Source organism: Pangasianodon hypophthalmus, chromosome 23 (genome assembly GCF_027358585.1).
Source record: "Pangasianodon hypophthalmus isolate fPanHyp1 chromosome 23, fPanHyp1.pri, whole genome shotgun sequence".
Taxonomy (NCBI): Eukaryota; Metazoa; Chordata; class Actinopteri; order Siluriformes; family Pangasiidae; genus Pangasianodon; species Pangasianodon hypophthalmus.
Window position 1 is genome coordinate 7555327 of NC_069732.1, and position 20136 is coordinate 7575462.

The 20136-nt window shown below is 37.7% G+C and overlaps 1 protein-coding gene across 2 annotated transcripts in view; it reads left to right on the forward strand.

Annotated features, from left to right (window-relative positions):
- The first annotated feature begins 270 nt into the window (after positions 1-270).
- The window catches only part of atp9b (ATPase phospholipid transporting 9B), a 46414-nt gene continuing 26548 nt past the window's right edge, over positions 271-20136 (forward strand). For both annotated transcript variants that reach the window (XM_053228455.1, XM_053228456.1), the window contains exons 1-9: positions 271-404; positions 3682-3855; positions 7255-7405; positions 8255-8368; positions 8499-8607; positions 9760-9818; positions 11096-11147; positions 12045-12139; positions 17884-17964. In XM_053228455.1, coding sequence (XP_053084430.1) covers positions 325-404; positions 3682-3855; positions 7255-7405; positions 8255-8368; positions 8499-8607; positions 9760-9818; positions 11096-11147; positions 12045-12139; positions 17884-17964 — 915 coding nt within the window. In that variant the 5' untranslated portion in view covers positions 271-324. The remainder of the gene's footprint in view (positions 405-3681; positions 3856-7254; positions 7406-8254; positions 8369-8498; positions 8608-9759; positions 9819-11095; positions 11148-12044; positions 12140-17883; positions 17965-20136) is intronic.

The following is a 20136-nucleotide window of genomic DNA, read 5'->3' on the forward strand; positions in this document are numbered from 1 at the left end:
TCATGGAGTAGTCATTGTAAAGTGTACCTATCTAGTAGTCTGGTCACAAAGTATGTTTCAAAAAATGAAAAATCTTTAAAAATCTATTTTATTTTTATATTATTTTCATGAGAGAGTCAAATCAGCATTCTTAACGGTGGATTTTCTTCTAACTAGCCTGCGTTCAAAACTGCATACTTCGGTACTAAATAGTATGTCCGAACAGCACGCCTTTAAAGTTAATCAGTACTATCTTTCCATACTCTGTAGTACGGTAGGACGCAGTGTGGGACAAGAAGGACGCAGGAGTGGCGCTCGGGAGTGACGTCATTTCGTGCAGCCAAGATGGCTGACAGCATCCCACTGAATCCTATGCGAAACAGTTCCAAGAAACACCCGTATTACAACGCTGGCAGACCTCTCAGGTTAGAAGTCTACTATTACTCTGTTAGGACCGCCTTCCTAAAATGTACATTTGAGTATTAATTGATTTTAATGTTATTTTACCACCGCTGAAGTGTGTTGTTTGGTGCGGTTCCGGGGTTTGGAGCTAGCAGGCTAAGCTAAGTGTTGTTGCTAGCTTACTGTCAGCTGTCAGTGTCTCACTCGCAGTTATACACTTTGATACTATGCAAAACAGTTCTTCACACGTTATACACATTTAACGCCATATTTCAGTATTTTAAAATATTTCATATAACATATCTCCATAGCTCCAGTTTTGCTTAACCATGGTCATTGTGTTGAGGATCTATATTACATGAGTTGTTAGTCATCAGTACTATCTCTTTCCAAGCGCTTTACTTGGCCTGCACATTTCTCCCTACCTTCACATAGCTTTAAATATGAAACGTTTCATTTTTCATTTTTTTTGTTAAATAGATAGTCTGTTTAAAAATAGAAATTCTTACAAAAACATCTTTACAGAAATCCTGTAGCCTGACGAATTGAGGAAGAAACTTGAAAGCAGTGTTGCAAACTCTCTTCAGGGGAAAGTAGCTTAAGTCACTGTATGTGACCAGATGATGTCATAGACTAATTTTGCATATTAACTGATCGTCATGATCATTTGCATATCAAAACATGTTACATGAAGAATGAAGACACTTGTAGAATAGAAAAGAGAAACAATAGAAAGTAATAGAGTATTATTATTTATAGAATATAATACAGTTACAGACACCTTTATTCAATTCAATTTTATTTGTATATTGTATATAATGGATATTGTCACAAAGCAGAAATAAATGGATTCAAAAAATATATTGTAAATATATGAATTTATCCCTAATGAGTAAGCCAGAGGTGACGGTGGTAAGGAAAAACTCCCTGAGACAATATGAGGAAGAAACTTTGAGAGGAACCAGACTCAAAAGGGAACACATCCTCATCTGGGTGCAACGGATAGTGCGATTATAAATAATTCCCTTCTATTATTGTGTACTATATGGACAAATAGTGCAATTGTGCAACCAGTAAATTCATCACAGTTTTCGCAAGAAGTCAGTTGGTTAAAATCTAATCACTGTCCACTGATGGAAACTTTATTACATGTAAATATAACCAAGACAAACAATTGTGAACAGTGATTGGTTTTTGGAAACAATAGTGATCAGTGATTGGTTGTTGGGAACAATAGTGATCAGTGATTGGTAATTGGGGAACAATAGTGATCAGTGGTTGGTAATTGGGGAACAATAGTGATCAGTGATTAGTAATTGGGGAACAATGGTGATGAGTGATTGGTTGATGGGAACAATAGTGATCAGTGATTGGTTGTTGGGAACAATAGTGATCAGTAATTGGTTGTTGGGAACAATAGTGATCAGTGGTTGGTAATTGGGGAACAATAGTGATCAGTGGTTGGTAATTGGGGAACAATAGTGATCAGTGATTGGTAATTGGGGAACAATGGTGATGAGTGATTGGTTGATGGGAACAATAGTGATCAGTGATTGGTTGTTGGGAACAATAGTGATCAGTGATTAGTAATTGGGGAACAATGGTGATCAGCCATTGGTCATTGGGAACAATGTTGATCAGTGATTAGTAATTGGGGAACAATGGTGATCAGCGATTGGTTGTTAGGAACAATAGTGATGAGTGATTGGTAATTGGGGAACAATGGTGATCAGCGATTGGTCGTTGGGAACAATGGTGATCAGTGATTGGTTGTTGGGAACAATAGTGATCAGTGATTGGTTGTTGGGAACAATAGTGATCAGTGATTGGTTGTTGGGAACAATAGTGATCAGTGATTGGTTGTTGGGAACAATAGTGATCAGTGATTGGTTGTTGGGAACAATAGTGATCAGTGATTGGTCATTGGGAACAATAGTGATCAGTGATTAGTTGTTGGGAACACTGTTGATCAGTGATTAGTCAAACTGAGAGGGTTAACTAGAATATAAAATAGCTATAACAACAATAATTGCAATGTTTCACAGTTCACAAATATGGCATCTATAATTGTAACTTTGAGTAATATTTGATTAATCATAAAAACGTAATCTGAGGTAATTATTTAACTGCTTCAGTTAAATTCATAGAGAACTGAAATGCTCAGGTGGTAGCAGGCCTGTAGGATGTAAGTGGAGGCGATGCTGGGCTGATGTGTGGCTGCAATCTGATATCCTCTGGAGACTCAGCTCGTCTCTTTGTGTTATTGTAGCTTTCTGCCACGCAGCACTGGAGATATGTGTGAGAGTGTGCAGAGTACTCTCAAATTAACACTTGGGCTTTTTATTTTAAGTTTGTTTTTCTAAGTCTTTTCTGGTGATTTAAAGCAACCCAGTACTCTGGGCTTAATCTCAAAGAGGTTTCGGATCAAGTATTTTTTTTCCTGAGGAGCGTGCAACGAAAAGTGAAGGAAGTTCATAAGGATGCACTTATGATAAAAGAGTAAGTTATGGTGTATAAAGAGGGATATGTGTGTGATTAGAGATACAGACTGAAGTAATATTCTATTAGCACTTAGTCCTGAGTACTGTACTGTGTATAGTCCTGTACTGTTATCAAGGTCTTGATAACCACTGGTTATGTCCCTACTTAATCAGATGCTAAAACTGTCATTCAAGTGTCAGTCAAGGTTGATTACTAGTAATCATATTCATAAAACACAACTGTGGGATAAAATTGTAAAACTTTTATTCGTTCGACTAATGCCACTCTGCGGGCAAATCATAAATTCATAAGCTAGCCCCCAAATGAAATGCCTGTGTGCTGCCCCGTCCCATGGTATGCTTGTCCAGGAGTCCATTTAAGTAGGCTAAAAAGTGGCAGCTATGGTAATTTTTTTAATGTAAAGGGTTTTTTTTTCTTTTTGTTGGATGAGTTAAAAAAAAAATCTGTGAATGAAAAACTGTCTGGGCTAATGATTTGTCCACCTCTTTTAATATAATATATAAAATAAAATATAAAATAATGCTGAATAATAAGTATATAGAAATAAATAGACTGTTTATTAATTTTTAATGCCTCAAAACCTCCTAAAAATTGTCTGGAACCAAATCTGTACAGTAAATATACCACAACATCCACAATTAGTTATGTAGCTATCTTGGCACACAGCTACTGCGATTAAAAGTTTCTAATAACTCGAATATTGGATGCCAACCTGTTTTATGAAATCACAAGTCTTCCACTGAAGTACTGAAGAAGTCTCTAACTAGAAAACCTAGCGTACTATTTTCTTCTTCCCAGGTACCAGATTGAAGACGAGGCCTCGAATCTTGATGAGATGCCACTGATGATGTCTGAGGAGGCTTTTGAGAGTGATGAGAGCGATTACCACACGCTTCCCAGAGCCAGGATCAGACAGAGGCGCCGTGGCCTGGGCTGGTTCCTCTGTGGGGGCTGGAAGGTGTTGTGTGGAAGGTACATCACACTTTAACACTTATGAGATTCACTCCTTATTCTTTCACATACTTCACTGGAAGTAATGGGGCCACAGGAAAATAAAATGGGAGAGCATAAATTTATTACCTAGCATATTAGGCAAGTGATCACGCCAATGTGATATTAAGCCTAGAGTTAATATCACACTGATATGTAGTAGATGTGACTATACAGTATATTTAATATATTTAGCTTGGAGAAATGGAGAAATTATTTGCTATTTGGCTTGGTTTCATACTGCACAGTAAAAAAGAAAACTAACAAAAAAAAACTGTTAACTGAAGGACATGTAGGACCGAGAACACACTCGTAATACTCTTTCATTCATTGAGAAATATAGCAGTAGAAAAATAAGAGAGAACTGGTGCTCAATAAATTATTAGTAAATGATTATGTAAATAACTCATTAAAACATTTTGCGTGTCGCATTCAGGGTTTTAATGTCTCTTTTTATTTGTCAGTCCAGATCTCCAGAACACATGGCATTTCTTCAGCACTATAGGGATCTGTCCTTTTGGCTCAGTTTGCCAAAACACTGCGTTTTTGGTTCGCTTCTTGCAATCAGGTCGATTCAGAGTCAGATAGCTTTCTCTCTGCAGTCGAACCACGCTAGAGATCACTTGGAAGAGGACTCAGACCACCTCATGCTCTTGAAATGCTTCTAGGCTTAAAAATGGTGGCTAAAACATGTTTAGTTGATGTCACTAGGGCAGCAGGATTCAGGAATGAGCAGTGAGCTATAATTACAGCATCAAGGTGCATCATTCATTCTTTCATCTTCAGTAAGAACTTTATCCTAGTCAGGGTTGTGGTGAGTCTGGGTATGAGGTGGGAAATCACTCTGGATGGAGACACCGTGCAATCACAAATATTCACACACTTATTCACAATTTGCATTCTAACATAGCCAAATCCAGATACTGTGTTTGTAGGGAGGTGAGAGGAAACCAGAGAAGCCAGAGGAAACCCACGTGGACTCGGCGAGAACATATGAAACATGTTAGGGGTCATCAAATGGTAGACCGCAGTCCAGATGCAGACTCAGAAAAGTAATTCTGCAAATACTGTAGCAGAAATGATGGAAGAAAACAACAGGCCATAGTTCAGTTTATGTAAATGATTAACCTGAAGGCAGCTCATCAATACAGTCAATACAGACTTCATAGATGTTTTTTTTTTTTAATCATTTACCTGTATCATTTTCCCTCAGAATGTTTAAAGACGATTGCACAGAAAAGTATGCATTTATTCTCCACTTCATATCAGTAGCATTAGTCAAAGTAATGGTAATGTAAAGCGCTGATGTGAAACAAAACATAACCACTTTGAATTGATGTCTTATTTACAGGCACAAACTAATCACTAGTGGTTAAGCATTAAAAGCTAAATGTTGTCACCATTCAGTCATGTTAGATGCTTATCGGGACCTCTGTAAACAAGGGATTTTATGAAACTGGACTTTGACACATTTTAGTTGAACACCTCTGCTGTATGTGTCCACCTATTTGTGTATCAGTGTGTGTTAAACAGGGAGGTTGGCTGTGAATCTCTCTAATGCTCAGGTAACTGTGGGCATGAAATACACACACTCGCGTACATAGTTGGTTACGCATTTGGGTCCTAGTTGCACATCATCAGTCAAAAGAGACCCGAGTTAAGTAGCATGACTGAATTTTAGGGCAAACGCTGTGCTTACTCAGTCTGGTTCACAGCATGGAGAGATCTCTGCTCACTGAGAGCTGAGAGCTGTGCATTGTCTCAATTAATACTGAAATATTACTAACTTTAAACTCTCATTGGAGTGTTATGTATATAAAGCGACTGCTTGATTGACTCTAGTTTCCGTTGTCATTTGTTTATCGGTGATGCATCTCAGTTGTAAGCTGCATATTGATTTTGTTTCCCTAATGAACAAATCGGATTTCACACAGCTGACCAGTTTGGTGCTTGCCAGTAATTTTCAGTGTGCTTAGGCAAAGGATTATGAAACGAACAAATAATTCAAGCAGAGTGATTCTGCTTATTCAAACGGGCCAATTATTTAAACAACGTTTATTTGAGCAAATAATCTCTCTTATGAATCAGGGTGCTGGCAACTTGCGCACAGAGGGCAGATAGGCCAACACAAATATTATTGTATTTTTTCCACGTTTATGTAATCTGTGTTAATGCCAACCAAACCAATCAGCATGACTGTGTACACTCACCAGTGGCCCAGCTATCCTCTCCATCAGCGTGATGTGTGTAGACTTCAGGTGGAATGTAAAACGGATAGAAAAGTCAACAAGCTTGCTGTATGACCTTCAAAGTGGGGAATGAGAGTTTAGCACACGCGCTTGTGCTTGGCAATAGAGAGCAGTTCGGAGGGACTGGAAGCGGAAGCAGATGCAGGGATGCGGTGGAGACTCGTTGGTTAAATTTCTGCGCTTGTGCTGTACCCTCAGCTGTTCATCTGCATGCTTTTACATGCTTTTTATTTTAACCTTAACTCTAATTTTTTAATTATATAAAACATAAAATGAAATTATATACCTTAAACAAATATAAAACAACTTTAAGTCAGTACTCATCCTTGAATGATATGCTTGAAAATAAAAAACAAATAAAAACAAATGTGAATAATTGTGATTGTACTAATAAATAAAGTATTGAAATAAAATAAATCTTAATAAATAATAAAATAAGCACTTTGTTTATGAATGATATTGATACCAATACGGAAACCTTGAGTATCAGCTGATGCCGATATCCATCTGATATGATTTTCTTTAAAAGATACTAAGATTTAATTTTTTTTTTTTTTTTTACTGAAGCACTTCACAGTTCAATTTTCACACAAAATAAGTGGCATTGTAAATATAGCAAATATAATAAAATATCAAGTATAAATGTAATAAAATCAATCCTTTCAAAAGAAAAAACAGTCAAGTCTCTTTATATGTAAATGTTTCCAGGTCCTAAATCTAAATCCAGTTCCAATCTTGCCAAATATATATAAAACCACAAATCCAAGTGTAATTATTTATTGGCACACAGATGAGCTTTGTGCGGATTTATTGTCCCTGCAGTTCAGGATGTTTGTTGAAACTGCAGTTTTTTTGGGGGGAACACCAAATTATCTGACACACTCCTGATTGACTGCAGAGGGAAAAGAACAGAGAGGGACTTAATTTACATTTAAAGAGACTTTCATTAGCAATCCAGCTATAATGAAAACATACAGGCATTAGGTGTGTATGATACATGTTTAGTTTTCTCTCAGTGTTACTGATTTTACTTTTTTTTTTTTTTTTTTTAAGCTGACTGCTTGCTGATGAATATTTAAAGGCGCATCCAGCCCTTTCTCATTGTAATTTGTCGTTTACTTCCTGGCCTCAGCTGCTGCGAGTGTCTTGCTCACGTGTGCCGGAGGAAGAAAGAGCTGAAGGCTCGAACCGTCTGGCTAGGCCACCCCGAAAAGTGTGAGGAGAAGTACCCCAAAAACGCCATCAAAAACCAGAAATACAACATCCTCACCTTCGTGCCAGGGGTAAGTGTAGAACACACGGAACATAAAGGAGTGAAATGATAAATTCATTGGCTCCACTGTGCTATTCAAACCCATGCTTAATTAACTAGACTAAAAACATGGTAGCTAACGTGAGCTAATAATGTACGGTGAGCTAGTTAGCTATTTATGTGCATTAATGCAGATTAAAGGAAACAAATTAATTTGCTATTATATCCTTTTCTTATAAAGTTTCTAGCATGTCAGGTTTGCTTCCTTGACAAAAAGTCAGTAAGTTGTTGTCGGTGAAATGTGTTCTCTCCTCATATTGTGTGTAAAAGACAGAAAAAAAATCCTGGGCATGAAGTCTGCTTGTCCTTGGCACGTGATTTGTCCACCCCTGCCTCATGCTTGTATCTGAGCTCACATGGTGTTTAAAGTGAAATCCCTACCCATCGTTCTCAGAACAGCTTTCCCTCAGTAATCAGGTTAATGAGCAACTATCTGTGAACTGAAGAGGTAGCAGCATTCTGACGTACCTTTTTCCGTTCACGTGTACAGCCGATCTGCTGTGTTATGACTGCTGGCTGATGTCTTATTTAAGTGTGGCTGGCAACTTTATTTTCAGCTTGTCCTATGAATTTTGCATGAGGAAACGAGCTGTTCGTCTGAAGTGCTGCTAGGTCGCCAACTATATCTGATCAGTCTGTGAACAGGGAGAACATGATCTATCAGAAATGTGAGTGAACAGAGAGAGCAGAACAGAGAGCTTTAATGTTACTCCAACAAAAAATGTTTCAGAAATGGTTTTTGCACCCGACACGCAAAAAAATACGTCTTAATTCACGAAAGAGTCGTTACCAGCTTGTTCTTGTGTATTCTTTATTTTAGGTTTTATACCAGCAGTTCAAGTTTTTCCTCAACTTGTATTTTTTGGTGGTGGCTTGCTCACAGTTTGTGCCATCCCTGAAAATCGGCTATCTCTACACCTACTGGGCGCCGCTGGTGAGTGCAACTGATTGTCCCAGATCCTGCACAGATCCAGAACTGAATGTTGTATGAGTGATCTAACAAGCTGTCTTCAAAGCCATTGTTTCATCTTTCGATGAGTTTCATTGTTCTTCCTGTCAATCAGGCTTTTGTGTTGGCCGTCACCATGGTGAGAGAGGCCGTGGACGAGGTCCGCCGCTACAGGAGGGACAAAGAGATGAATTCTCAGATGTACAGCAAGCTCACAGTCCGAGGTGACCCGCAAACATTACTGCTTCCACGCTAGCTAATTATTGTTTTGGTCTGAGCCAGTAATGACCAAAGATTTCTGTCTCAGTTATAGATGACATTTTTATATTAACAGTTTTGAATAGTGCGTGTTTATTCTGTTTAACAGAGTAGCACAGCCTTTATTACATCCCAGAAATCCACACTGTACCACTGACTGGTCAGGAGGTTGATTAATTCTCTTTAACAGCAGCTCTGATAGTCGCAAGGCTGCAAGGTTAATATTAATGCACTCATTCTAATTTATTATTATTTCCATTGTAACAACTTGCACAGGGATTCGTATGGCAGACACACCACATAAATGGATTTAAACAATGTTTGTCATCATTGGTAGGGTGGATGTTTCTGTGAGGAGATTATTTATTTATTTATTTATTTATTTATTTTTGATAGAGTCTCCAGCGTCAACACTTTGCACCAGTCAGATGTTAATTTTTTTTCTGACACGTCAAAGTTTTCAGGACAGAGGTGTTTATGCTTTCCAGTTTCTCAGTAACATACCATTTTTTTCACAAGAGAGAGAAAAAGGGAGGGCGATGAGGGAAACTCTGTTTATAGTGGTTATAACGTAAGTGATAAAACGAACTAACCAGTAAGTGATAAACGTACCTCCTTGAGAGTCACACCAGTGAAAGCTTGTTTTAATTTTGTTATCTTCTCATGCACAGCTTTTGTTTCGTTATATGCCATTAAGAGTCTGAATGGATCACGTAAACACTTTCATTAAGTTTCAGTTATTGTACTTTTCTAACATTGAACGTTTTAATCTATTGAAAGTGGAAACCTCAGGCACATATTCAGGCAGTGAATATTTTTGCTGTATCGAAAATATATCGTATCGAGACACCACCATATTGAATTTGAATATCATTTAGAAATAGATAAGCTATAAACAGATAAACAGCGTGACTTGTTTTTCTTTAATTAATAGCAAATGTTAATTGTTGACAAATTGCTATGATATAAGAGGAATAAACCCCCTCGAGCTGTTACTGGAAAACGATGAACTTGGAGTGATTATTTTCCCCGTCGACTTTTATTCTTTGCATATCATCTGGTCGAATGTTTTTGTTAGTTTTGTTAGCTCATTGGCTTTTTATGATTCTCTTTCTCAGGTAAAGTCCAAGTGAAGAGCTCAGACATACAAGTTGGAGACCTCATCATCATTGAAAAGGTTTTTATCCTCTTCTTTCTCCCTCTCATTTTCCCCTTTTTTTCTGTCAGTACAGGACTAAACCTTTATATGATCTGTCCCATGAAATCCTGTCATACTTTTTTATTGTGCATCATGTTTCTCACAGCTTGTGGTCAGCTCTCTGTAATTGCTTGTGTCACATACGACCTTGCTCAATTATTCAGAGCCTATGCTATAGTGAGAGTAAAGTTACTGTGCTGTGAGCTCACACCTATAGCCTGACAGCTTCATATGTGTGCCAGAAAACCACAGCTTCTAGATCATCATACACAAGGCATTCACAGCTCAGAGACAAATTCTGGCCAATATCGCCATCGCTTGATTTACGCTGCCTGAAGCAAAAACACCATGCTTACAAGGAGCTGAAATTGATGGAGCAGTGAAAGGAAGGAAGGAGAAAAGAAAGAATCAGTGAAAGAAAATAATTTGTGAGACAAATAAAAAAGACGTAATAAAATATATATATAAAAAAGATAAAGACCTTTAGAGAGAGAAAAGATGAGAGAAAATGACAACAAAAAAGTGTAACAAAGAGCAAGAGAGAAGAAAAGACAGGAAGGAAGACAGGAAAAAGAAAGATGTGGACAAAAAGAGAAAAGGGAAATAAGGAAAGCAGAAAGAGGGAGAAAAAGAATGAAATAGTGACAGAATAAGACGAGGGGTAGATAAGAGAGATAGGAGGGGAGGAAGGAAAAGAAGGAAGGAAGAAATAGGCAAGAAAGAAAAAAGACAGAAACAAAGAACGAAAGATTAAAAAGGAGAGAAGAAAAAAGAGAGAAAGGAGTCAGAGAAAGTGACATTGGAAAAAAAATAAAGCGAAAAAAATAATGAAAAACAAGAAACAGGGAGTATGAGAGAAAACCTGAAAAAAGTCAAAGAAAAAGGAGGTTGAAAAGAAACTATGAGAAAACGAGGCAGAGAGAGAACAAAAGCGAGAGAAATCTGTGAATAAAATTTGTCATAAATGCCACAGAATATTAATCAGGGGCACATATTTTTGCCAAGATGTTCACAGCTAAGATTAAGAAATTTAATCTATCTATCTATCTATCTATCTATCTATCTATCTATTTAAAAACTACTATTTATTTATTTATTTAAAAACCATTATTTATTTATTTATTTACTTACTTACTTACTTACTTACTTACTTACTTACTTAAATTTAATTTAATTTAATTTAATTTTATTTTCTGCTGTACTTGATGCTGTTTTGCCTGGATTAATGTGCCATATCTTGTGACCTTGTTATACAGAATCAGAGAGTTCCAGCTGATATGATCTTTCTAAGAACTACAGAAAAGTCTGGTATGTTCTTTGTCTTTGAAAGTCTCTGTTATTAGAGCTAAATCACTACACCCTTGAAGTTTTTTTTTTTTTTTTTTTTTTGGTACACTGATGAATCAGGATTTTGTATGAGACAAAGGGCTTATTGTGGCAGAATAGCTTTAGGGGATCATTAGTTACGATGATTTCATGATTGAAACAGTGTTTACCACCATAGCTATTTTATCAGTGGCTGTCTGAGCACTTGTAGACATTTTTGCAAATTTGTTGCATGTCTTTTCTAGTTTTATATTAGGTCAGAATTAGTTCACAGGTTAGTGTGGACTCACTGGAGTTAGCATCCTTTTGTTAGTCATGCTCTGAAATTCAGTAACTAGATTAAAGGTGACTCAAACTGCAAACTGTTTGCTAAATGCTTGGAACATCAGGGTTGAGTAATGGAAACTAAAGGATTATAGCTTATTCCATCAATCTTCCATGTGCCAATATGGCTGCAGTGTGTCCTAATGTGTGTGTCAGATATTTAAATGAACCCAATCGTCCCCTCTGTATAACCTGATATGATTTATAATCTTCATGTGTTTAGGCCATTCACATTTACTCTCATTTCTCCAGTTCTGTTAGTCAGCTTGTTCTAAAAGCACTGTTTACTTCAATAACTCTAAGAAAATTATTATTATTGATCACTTGCTGAGGTTGGAGGTTATTCCATAACGGATGTCCCTTGTCCATCATCCACTCTTCAGCTTCATCAGGAGTTTTTCATTTATCAGTACAGTAAAGGACAGTTAGATGGTGCGTTCCCTATAGATCAAAACCCTCAAAACTTCTCCTGATGCTTTAGTGCCAGTGCTGATACTCTGAACTGAAAAACGAGTAGAGAATTATTAAATCGGTGAATGCGCTTATGTTTCCCAGGAGCGTGCTTTATCCGAACGGACCAGCTCGATGGAGAAACAGACTGGAAACTGAAGGTCGCTGTTGCCTGCACGCAGAGGCTCTCTGCACTGGGGGTAAGTGTGTCTTCATCATACAGTATGTGGGGCAGCAGGGGGTTTTCACAACATTTTGGGGCCCACACCTACACAAATAATGTTTTATATGCTAAAAATGAACAGAATTAATATTTCATTATCTTGGATGAGAGGAAAAACAGTTTAATAAATAATAAAATAAACGCTGAACAAGAACTGTACACACGGTATTAAATTATATTAAAAATTATATAATAAATTGTCATAAATCAAACAAATAAAAAAACTGAAATTTAAAAAATATATATATATATATATATATATATATATTTGAAAATTACGGTAAAGAAAAGTAAATATTACAAAAAAATCTTACTCTAGATACTAGCTAGCTAGGTAGCCACTAACTTTTTCCATTTAGATTACATCAGCAAGCGGAAGCAAGAAAGCAGACAAATCAAGTAAATCCAGTTAATTATTATTTATTTCTTACCAGTGTTTTGGTTCAGTTTCTCCTCTACTGCTTTTTTCTGTTTGCATTTTTCTGCCCCAGATTGATAAGAACATTTCATGATCCATGCTTCTTTGCAATTTTCTGACATTAGGTACGTTAGTCGCCTAATTTAGTTACGTACATTGCAGTTTCTATTCTTTTCATGCCACCAGGGACACCATGCATGGCCTGATAGAAACCTTTTCCCCAAATGATAGTAAAATGTGCATTTGTGCATATCTGTTTTAAAAATCAGGGGGCCCCCTGGTGGTCCGGGGCCCTAAGCGATCGCTTATAGCAAGAAACGGTCCTGTGAGGCAGCCTGGGTTCACTTTTCAGTTGTGACATCACTGCGACTTAATTCTGGCAAACAGTCAAGGTTTTAATCAAAATTGGGTTTTTCTACTTATAACGTACTTGGCTTTGCAGTACTAGGCTTTCTGCAAAGATCACTTTAGGTAGATGTGTTTAAGAAACAACGCTACAAAATGGTCAGTCTGCCTAAAGATGTTGGTTTACTAGCTAAGTTTGCTTTCTGCATGCGAACTTCGAAAGTCACACTTTGATCAAGTAGTTGCTTACTATTGCCATATCAAAAAAAGACATAAGCTTAATAGATTCAGTTTGTAAACAGGTTAAATAGAGGTGGCCACAGACAAAGTTAGCATCTTTTAATGCTCATAAAAATGTGAAATTTACTCAAAAGAGCAAAAATCACCTACGGATTCAGTGATTATTTTGGCACAGATGTAAGACCAAACACTGAACAGTCGAGTCAAGAACAGCGATGAAGGTTCTGTGAGTGATTTTTACCTCAGAAGATGAGACTAGAAAGACTCGTTTTCCATTGGAAACTTACAATATTCAATAACATTTGTAGTCTTATTCTTTATTTTATATTTATTTATAATATGATTCAATTTTTGGAGGTGACCAGACCAGACCAGACAAAATGCTAGAGCTTTACTTACGTCGTTGAGATATGTTAAAAAAGAGAAGCGTTTCAGTTCAGGATAAGCTGTGTATATATATATATACAGTCAGGTCCATAAATATTGGGACATCGACACAATTCTAACATTTTTGGCTCTATACACCACCACAATGGATTTCAAATGAAACGAACAAGATGTGCTTTAACTGCAGACTATCAGCTTTAATTTGAGGGTATTTACATCCAAATCAGGTGAACGGTGTAGGAATTACAACAGTTTGCATATGTGCCTCCCACTTGTTAAGGGACCAAAAGTAATGGGACAATTGGCTTCTCAGCTGTTCCATGGCCAGGTGTGTATTATTCCCTCATTATCCCAATTACAATGAGCAGATAAAAGGTCCAGAGTTCATTTCAAGTGTGCTATTTGCATTTGGAATCTGTTGCTGTCAACTCTCAAGATGAGATCCAAAGAGCTGTCACTATCAGTGAAGCAAGCCATCATTAGGCTGAAAAAACAAAACAAACCCATCAGAGAGATAGCAAAAACATTAGGCGTGGCAAAAACAACTGTTTGGAACATTCTTAAAATGAAGGAATGCACCGGTGAGCTCAGCAACACCAAAAGACCTGGAAGACCACGGAAAACAACTGTGGTGGATGACCGAAGAATTCTTTCCCTGGTGAAGAAAACACCCTTCACAACAGTTGGCCAGATCAAGAACACTCTCCAGGAGGTAGGTGTATGTGTGTCAAAGTCAACAATCAAGAGAAGACTTCACCAGAGTGAATACAGAGGGTTCACCACAAGATGTAAACCATTGGTGAGCCTCAAAAACAGGAAGGCCCGATTAGAGTTTGCCAAGCGACATCTAAAAGCCTTCACAGTTCTGGAACAACATCCTATGGACAGATGAGACCAAGATCAACTTGTACCAGAGTGATGGGAAGAGAAGAGTATGGAGAGGGAACGGAACTGCTCATGATCCTAAGCATACCACCTCATCACTGAAGCATGGTGGTAGTAGTGTCATGGCGTGGGCATGTATGGCTGCCAATGGAACTGGTTCTCTTGTATTTATTGATGATGTGACTGCTGACAAAAGCAGCAGGATGAATTCTGAAGTGTTTCGGGCAATATTATCTGCTCATATTCAGCCAAATGCTTCAGAACTCATTGGACGGCGCTTCACAGTGCAGATGGACAATGACCCAAAGCATACTGCAAAAGCAACCAAAGAGTTTTTGAAGGGAAAGAAGTGGACTGTTGATGGCCAAGTCAATCACCTGACCTGAATCCGATTGAGCATGCATTTCACTTGCCGAAGACAAAACTGAAGGGAAAATGCCCCAAGAACAAGCAGGAGCTGAAGACAGTTGCAGTAGAGGCCTGGCAGAGCATCACCAGGGATGAAACCCAGCGTCTGGTGATGTCTATGCGTTCCAGACTTTGGGCTGTAATTGACTGCAAAGGATTTGCAACCAAGTATTAAAAAGTGAAAGTTTGATTTATGATTATTATTCTGTCCCATTACTTTTGGTCCCTTAACAAGTGGGAGGCACATATGCAAACTGTTGTAATTCCTACACAGTTCACCTGATTTGGATGTAAATACCCTCAAATTAAAGCTGACAGTCTGCTGTTAAAGCACATCTTGTTCGTTTCATTTGAAATCCATTGTGGTGGTGTATAGAGCCAAAAATGTTAGAATTGTGTCGATGTCCCAATATTTATGGACCTGACTGTATATATGAACTATATATGCTGTTCTATGTAAACACACACAGTATAATAACAGCTAAAAAAAAATCAATATGATGTTACTGTGCACTGATATTTTTTTTGAGCCATGCTGACTGAAAATTAACCATCAATCATCAGCGAATCACAGCAGCAGAACCAGAGATGCCGGTAACTCTATCACCATGTCCCGCATGCTTTTCCTCCATCAGATGTTCCTCTCCATCCGAGGCTCATGTTTGATATGGTCGTAAATCTGATTCGCCAGCCGGAGCATTTGTTACACACAAGCCTGTAACTTGAGCCAAAGACACAGGCCGAATCTGTCTCCTCAGTGCCATCCGGGTTTGAGATGACACCCATCCACCAGTTCAGATTTGTATTTGTCTTTCCAAAACCACTTAATGCGATCACAGAATTAAAATTTCAGCAAGCCATCAAATGATTGGTGCGCTGAGGGAGTTGGAGCAACTGGATAGGGTTTCCTGTGGCCTTGACTTTTAAATATTCTCAAGCTGGAAATGTTTCCCTGTGTTTAAGCTCTGATAAATGTGTGGGTTACTTTTTTTTTTTTTAAATTTAAAGTGGATTATTAATGTAAAGTAAGCAATTTGTTTAAATAGCTAATTACCTAATGGTGAGCTAATTTCGTGTTTCATAGTAAACGCATTACTTCTTTATTTGACTGTCATAGGATGACTTTTTCTTCTTGATGCGCCATTAATGTAAAAGACAATTTGTTTTTACGTCACTTTCACTACTCAAAATATTGAAGAAATTATATAATAATTTCTTAATTAAAGAATTAAGGAAATACTGCTTCCCACACATACTATAGAACTGAAGCCACTGATGCTGTTTTGGTGGCTCGTTGTGGCCCAGCACCTTACTAAGACATTTTATGTTGGTTTTTCTTTTAATCTGTAGGTTTATTGATGGTCACCCAAAAGTTTTTGTTCCTTTTCAAACCTTTCTTAACCTTGTGGTGGCTGGAAAGAGAACTCAGTTGAGTTTTTAGGTCATAAATTAGGTCATTGTCATAGTCAGGGTCACTGTCCTACTTGAAATTTCAGAATGTCTACATATTCAAAGGCAAACTAAAATCCACATTCTAACATTTAAAGCTCTCTGTTCTACCTTTATCATGTAACCCAACATTTCCTAAAATGTTTTCGTGTGACCCAACATTTCCTAAAACATTTGGCTAAATTACCTGTCACATGACATTGATTTTTTGACTTTTTTTTTTAATTCAGTCTTAGTTTTCCAAGTTAATATAAAAGCAAACATAATATTTCCTAAAAGTGATATTACACGTAAATAATCAACTTCCATCAAGCAGTTATTAGAATCAGTTTTTTTTTCTCTTGATGTTGTATTTGCCACTGCATAAGTTCTACAACACCGTTATATTAGATATAAATTATTATATTACTATAAATAGTAATATAGACTATATATAGAACATAGACTCACTGGCCACACATGTACACTTGCTCATTCATGCAATTATCCAGCCAGCACAATGTATAAAAGCATGAAGATACAGGTCAAGAGCACATGGGGTTCCACTCCTATCTGCCAGGAAGATGAATCTGAGGTTACAGCGGGCACAGGTTCATCAAAACTGCCAGGTTGAAGATTGGAAAAAGTCCAGGTGATGTTTTTCCAATCTTCAGCTGTTCAGTTTGGGTGATCCTGTGCCCAATGTAGCCTCAGATTCCTGTTCTGAGCTGATAGGAGTGGAACCCCATGTGCTCTTCTGTTGTTGTAGTCTATCCACCACAACACATTGAACGTGTTGCGCATTCTGTGATGCTTGTCTGCTTAACACAGTTGTAAAGAGTGGTTACAGTAGACTTCCTGTCAGCATGAACCAGTCTGGCCATTCTCCTTTGACCTCTCATACTATATCTACAAGGCATTTCCACCTGCAGAACTGCCTCTCACTGGATGGTTTTTGTTTTCTGTACCATGCTGTGTAAACTCTTGAGACTCTTAAGAGTTTCTGAAATACTTAAACCAGCCTGTCTGGCACCAACAGCCATACCATGGTCAAAGTCACGATTGGCTGATTTGGATAATTATATAAATGAGCAGGTGTACAGCTGTTTCTATTAAAGTGGACAGTGAGTGTATATAGTAAATAGGAACCTAGATGGGATTTGGCATAAATATGCAAGATGGTGGATTTTTGTCCTGGATCCCCTAAGAAATAAAGTTTCACTGAATATTAGTGACAAGAAAACACTAAAATGGCTAAGTAAATAAAAATTAAACGCGATATTTATTTATTTATTTTTTTTGCAACACAATTTCATGAATGCATAGTGTAGGTTTACTGATATTGTTTGTTCTATCAGTATCACTATAAAATCAATAATATACATGTATTGACAATATTGAAATGGTTCGAATGCACTAATTTTGCACTGTTTTTAAATGTTTTTGCATATTTGACCACAACATTTGTCAGATTGGCCATCAGGTACTCCAGGTACCATGGAGTAAACCCGGCTTAAGTGTTTAGCCTGAGCAGCTACTGAACACTGAGAAAGTGTTATGTTTAGCTCATTTTCCTATGTTTGTTTTTCTTCTTCTTCTTCTTCTTCCAGGATTTGTTCTCCATCAGTGCATATGTATATGCTCAGAAGCCTCAGCTGGACATACACAGTTTTGAAGGGAATTTTACTCGGGTAAGGAAGTGTTGTACACACACACACACACACACACACACACACACACACACACACACACACATACACGCATACACGGACAGACACATGCGTGCACACGGGAAAGAAATTAAATGAAGAATGAATGCACATAAAACCCCTAAACCGTTATAATAGCCGTTTGCAGATTTTTAATGGGTTTTATTGTAATAGCATTTGTTAATGCAAAGTGCAAAGGAGCTGGTCTCCTCCGATGGAGATGACATCACAGGCTGTTCGGCTCTGCCCATGTCCACCGGCTGTGCCGAGCTCCTTATTAACATCAGATTAGTGCTGAGAAAGAGAGAAAAGAAAGCGCAAGGGGAGAAAAGGAGAGGGAGCCCCTACACAAAGCCTGTCTTTGTGTACAGTCTTCACTCTTGGCCACACAGCAGGCAGAGGATGGAGATCACTTCCTGCGCTGACTCACCCTCCTGAGCCCACACATATCTGAGAGTTCGAACCGAAAGGGCTGATCCAGGACCAGAGCGTTCCTGGCTAAACCACCAGGACATGCAGTGAAACACTTGCTTCTTGACTCAGTTTTTGGATATGTACAGCCATATTAAACGCACTTGCACAGATCTGACACTGATTCACTGTCCTCACATCAGTGAGAATGTCAGATTCATCTGTCCAGATAACCTTCACTGATGCTATTTTACCCCCCACCTTGCCTTTAAACATAAGCAGCACATCTCTGCTGAGCTGTCATAGTTATCATATCAGAAAAGTCATTTGATCTGTAACCAGATCGACCCCTGATGCTTTGTCATCATATGCCTGCATTTAAGAGCTGTGTGGGTGTGTGTCATAGGTGTCACAAAACTCCTGGCTGTGCCCTTTAGCCATCTGCTATGTTTCCACAGCGGGTGTGAATGTATAATACGTGTAAAAAGATTCACGGAAAGGGCGAGATCTGCCATCTGAAAGTTCTACCACAATTTTTTAAATGGTATGTGATAAAATTACAGGTCATTGTATACTGGAAAGGTTATACAGCTCTTTTTTAATAACACAGTCATCCCTTTAGAGCATAAAAGCTTCTCAGTTCTTTCAGGAAAAATTGAGTTCAAGATATTGGCTTATTAATATCCAAACTTGTAACTAGGGACTGTTTCCTTGTTTTATCAAACCGCAGTCATTCTGTATATGAATCATCATTTCCATCTTTTTCTGTAAGTATAGAGTGATGGTGATATGTTCTGACTGATTAAAGGAACTTGGTCTGGGTTTTAAATGTCTCAAAGTATTGCTTGAAGGGTAAAATATGTAAGAGAAAACACCTATACTCGCCATAAAATACCATAAAAGTGTCATGAAGCTATAATATACCAGAAGGGTTGAAGAGTGAAGAAGTAATCTACATAGTTACATAGGTGAGTGCAAAAACTGGCTTGCTGTTATAGGAAAATAACGATGGGGTGGTGTAATGCAGCTCAATGTGCAACAGCATTGCTATTTTTATTCCTCTTATATCGCAGCAATTTATCAACGATTACATTTTTTAAAATTAATTAAAGAATGGCATACTTTTTATCCAATTATAGATATATTTAGTGTTGCTGAACATCTGCAGATTAAGCAATTTCCTGTTATCACGTATGTTATAGCAGTGATAAACAGTCGTTCCCTCACAAGCATCTTTTCTCTCTCTCTCTCTCTCTCTCTCTCTCTCTCTCTCTCTCTCTCTCTCTCTCTTGAAAATTTCAGCTTGTAATGTTACAGAGAAAGCAGAAAGCATAAAGCCCTCTGTTCTGATAAGCTATGTTACAAAGCTCTGACGCTGGAGACTCCTTCCATAAATGTTCACCATAAACATCACCATATCAATAATAATGATTTTTTTTATTTTTTTTTTTTTTTTTCGGTAGGTTTATTAGTGTTCTTGGATTATGGAGCATGGAGTATTCGTCATAGAAGTACCTCTATCTTAGGTGTTACTATAGAAACAATAACGTATTAGAACAAGCGCATTAATATAATCCTGTGATTTGCTTTGCAGCCAGAACCACTGTTGGAGCTGCTGATATAGAAAAAGAATCAACAGCACTGGCTCATTTTTCCTGACATGTGTGTTAGAAATCTGCCAGATCTCGCCTTCTTTAAGTCAGATCTGGAGACTGATAGTGTCATGACAAAATTGTTTGTTTT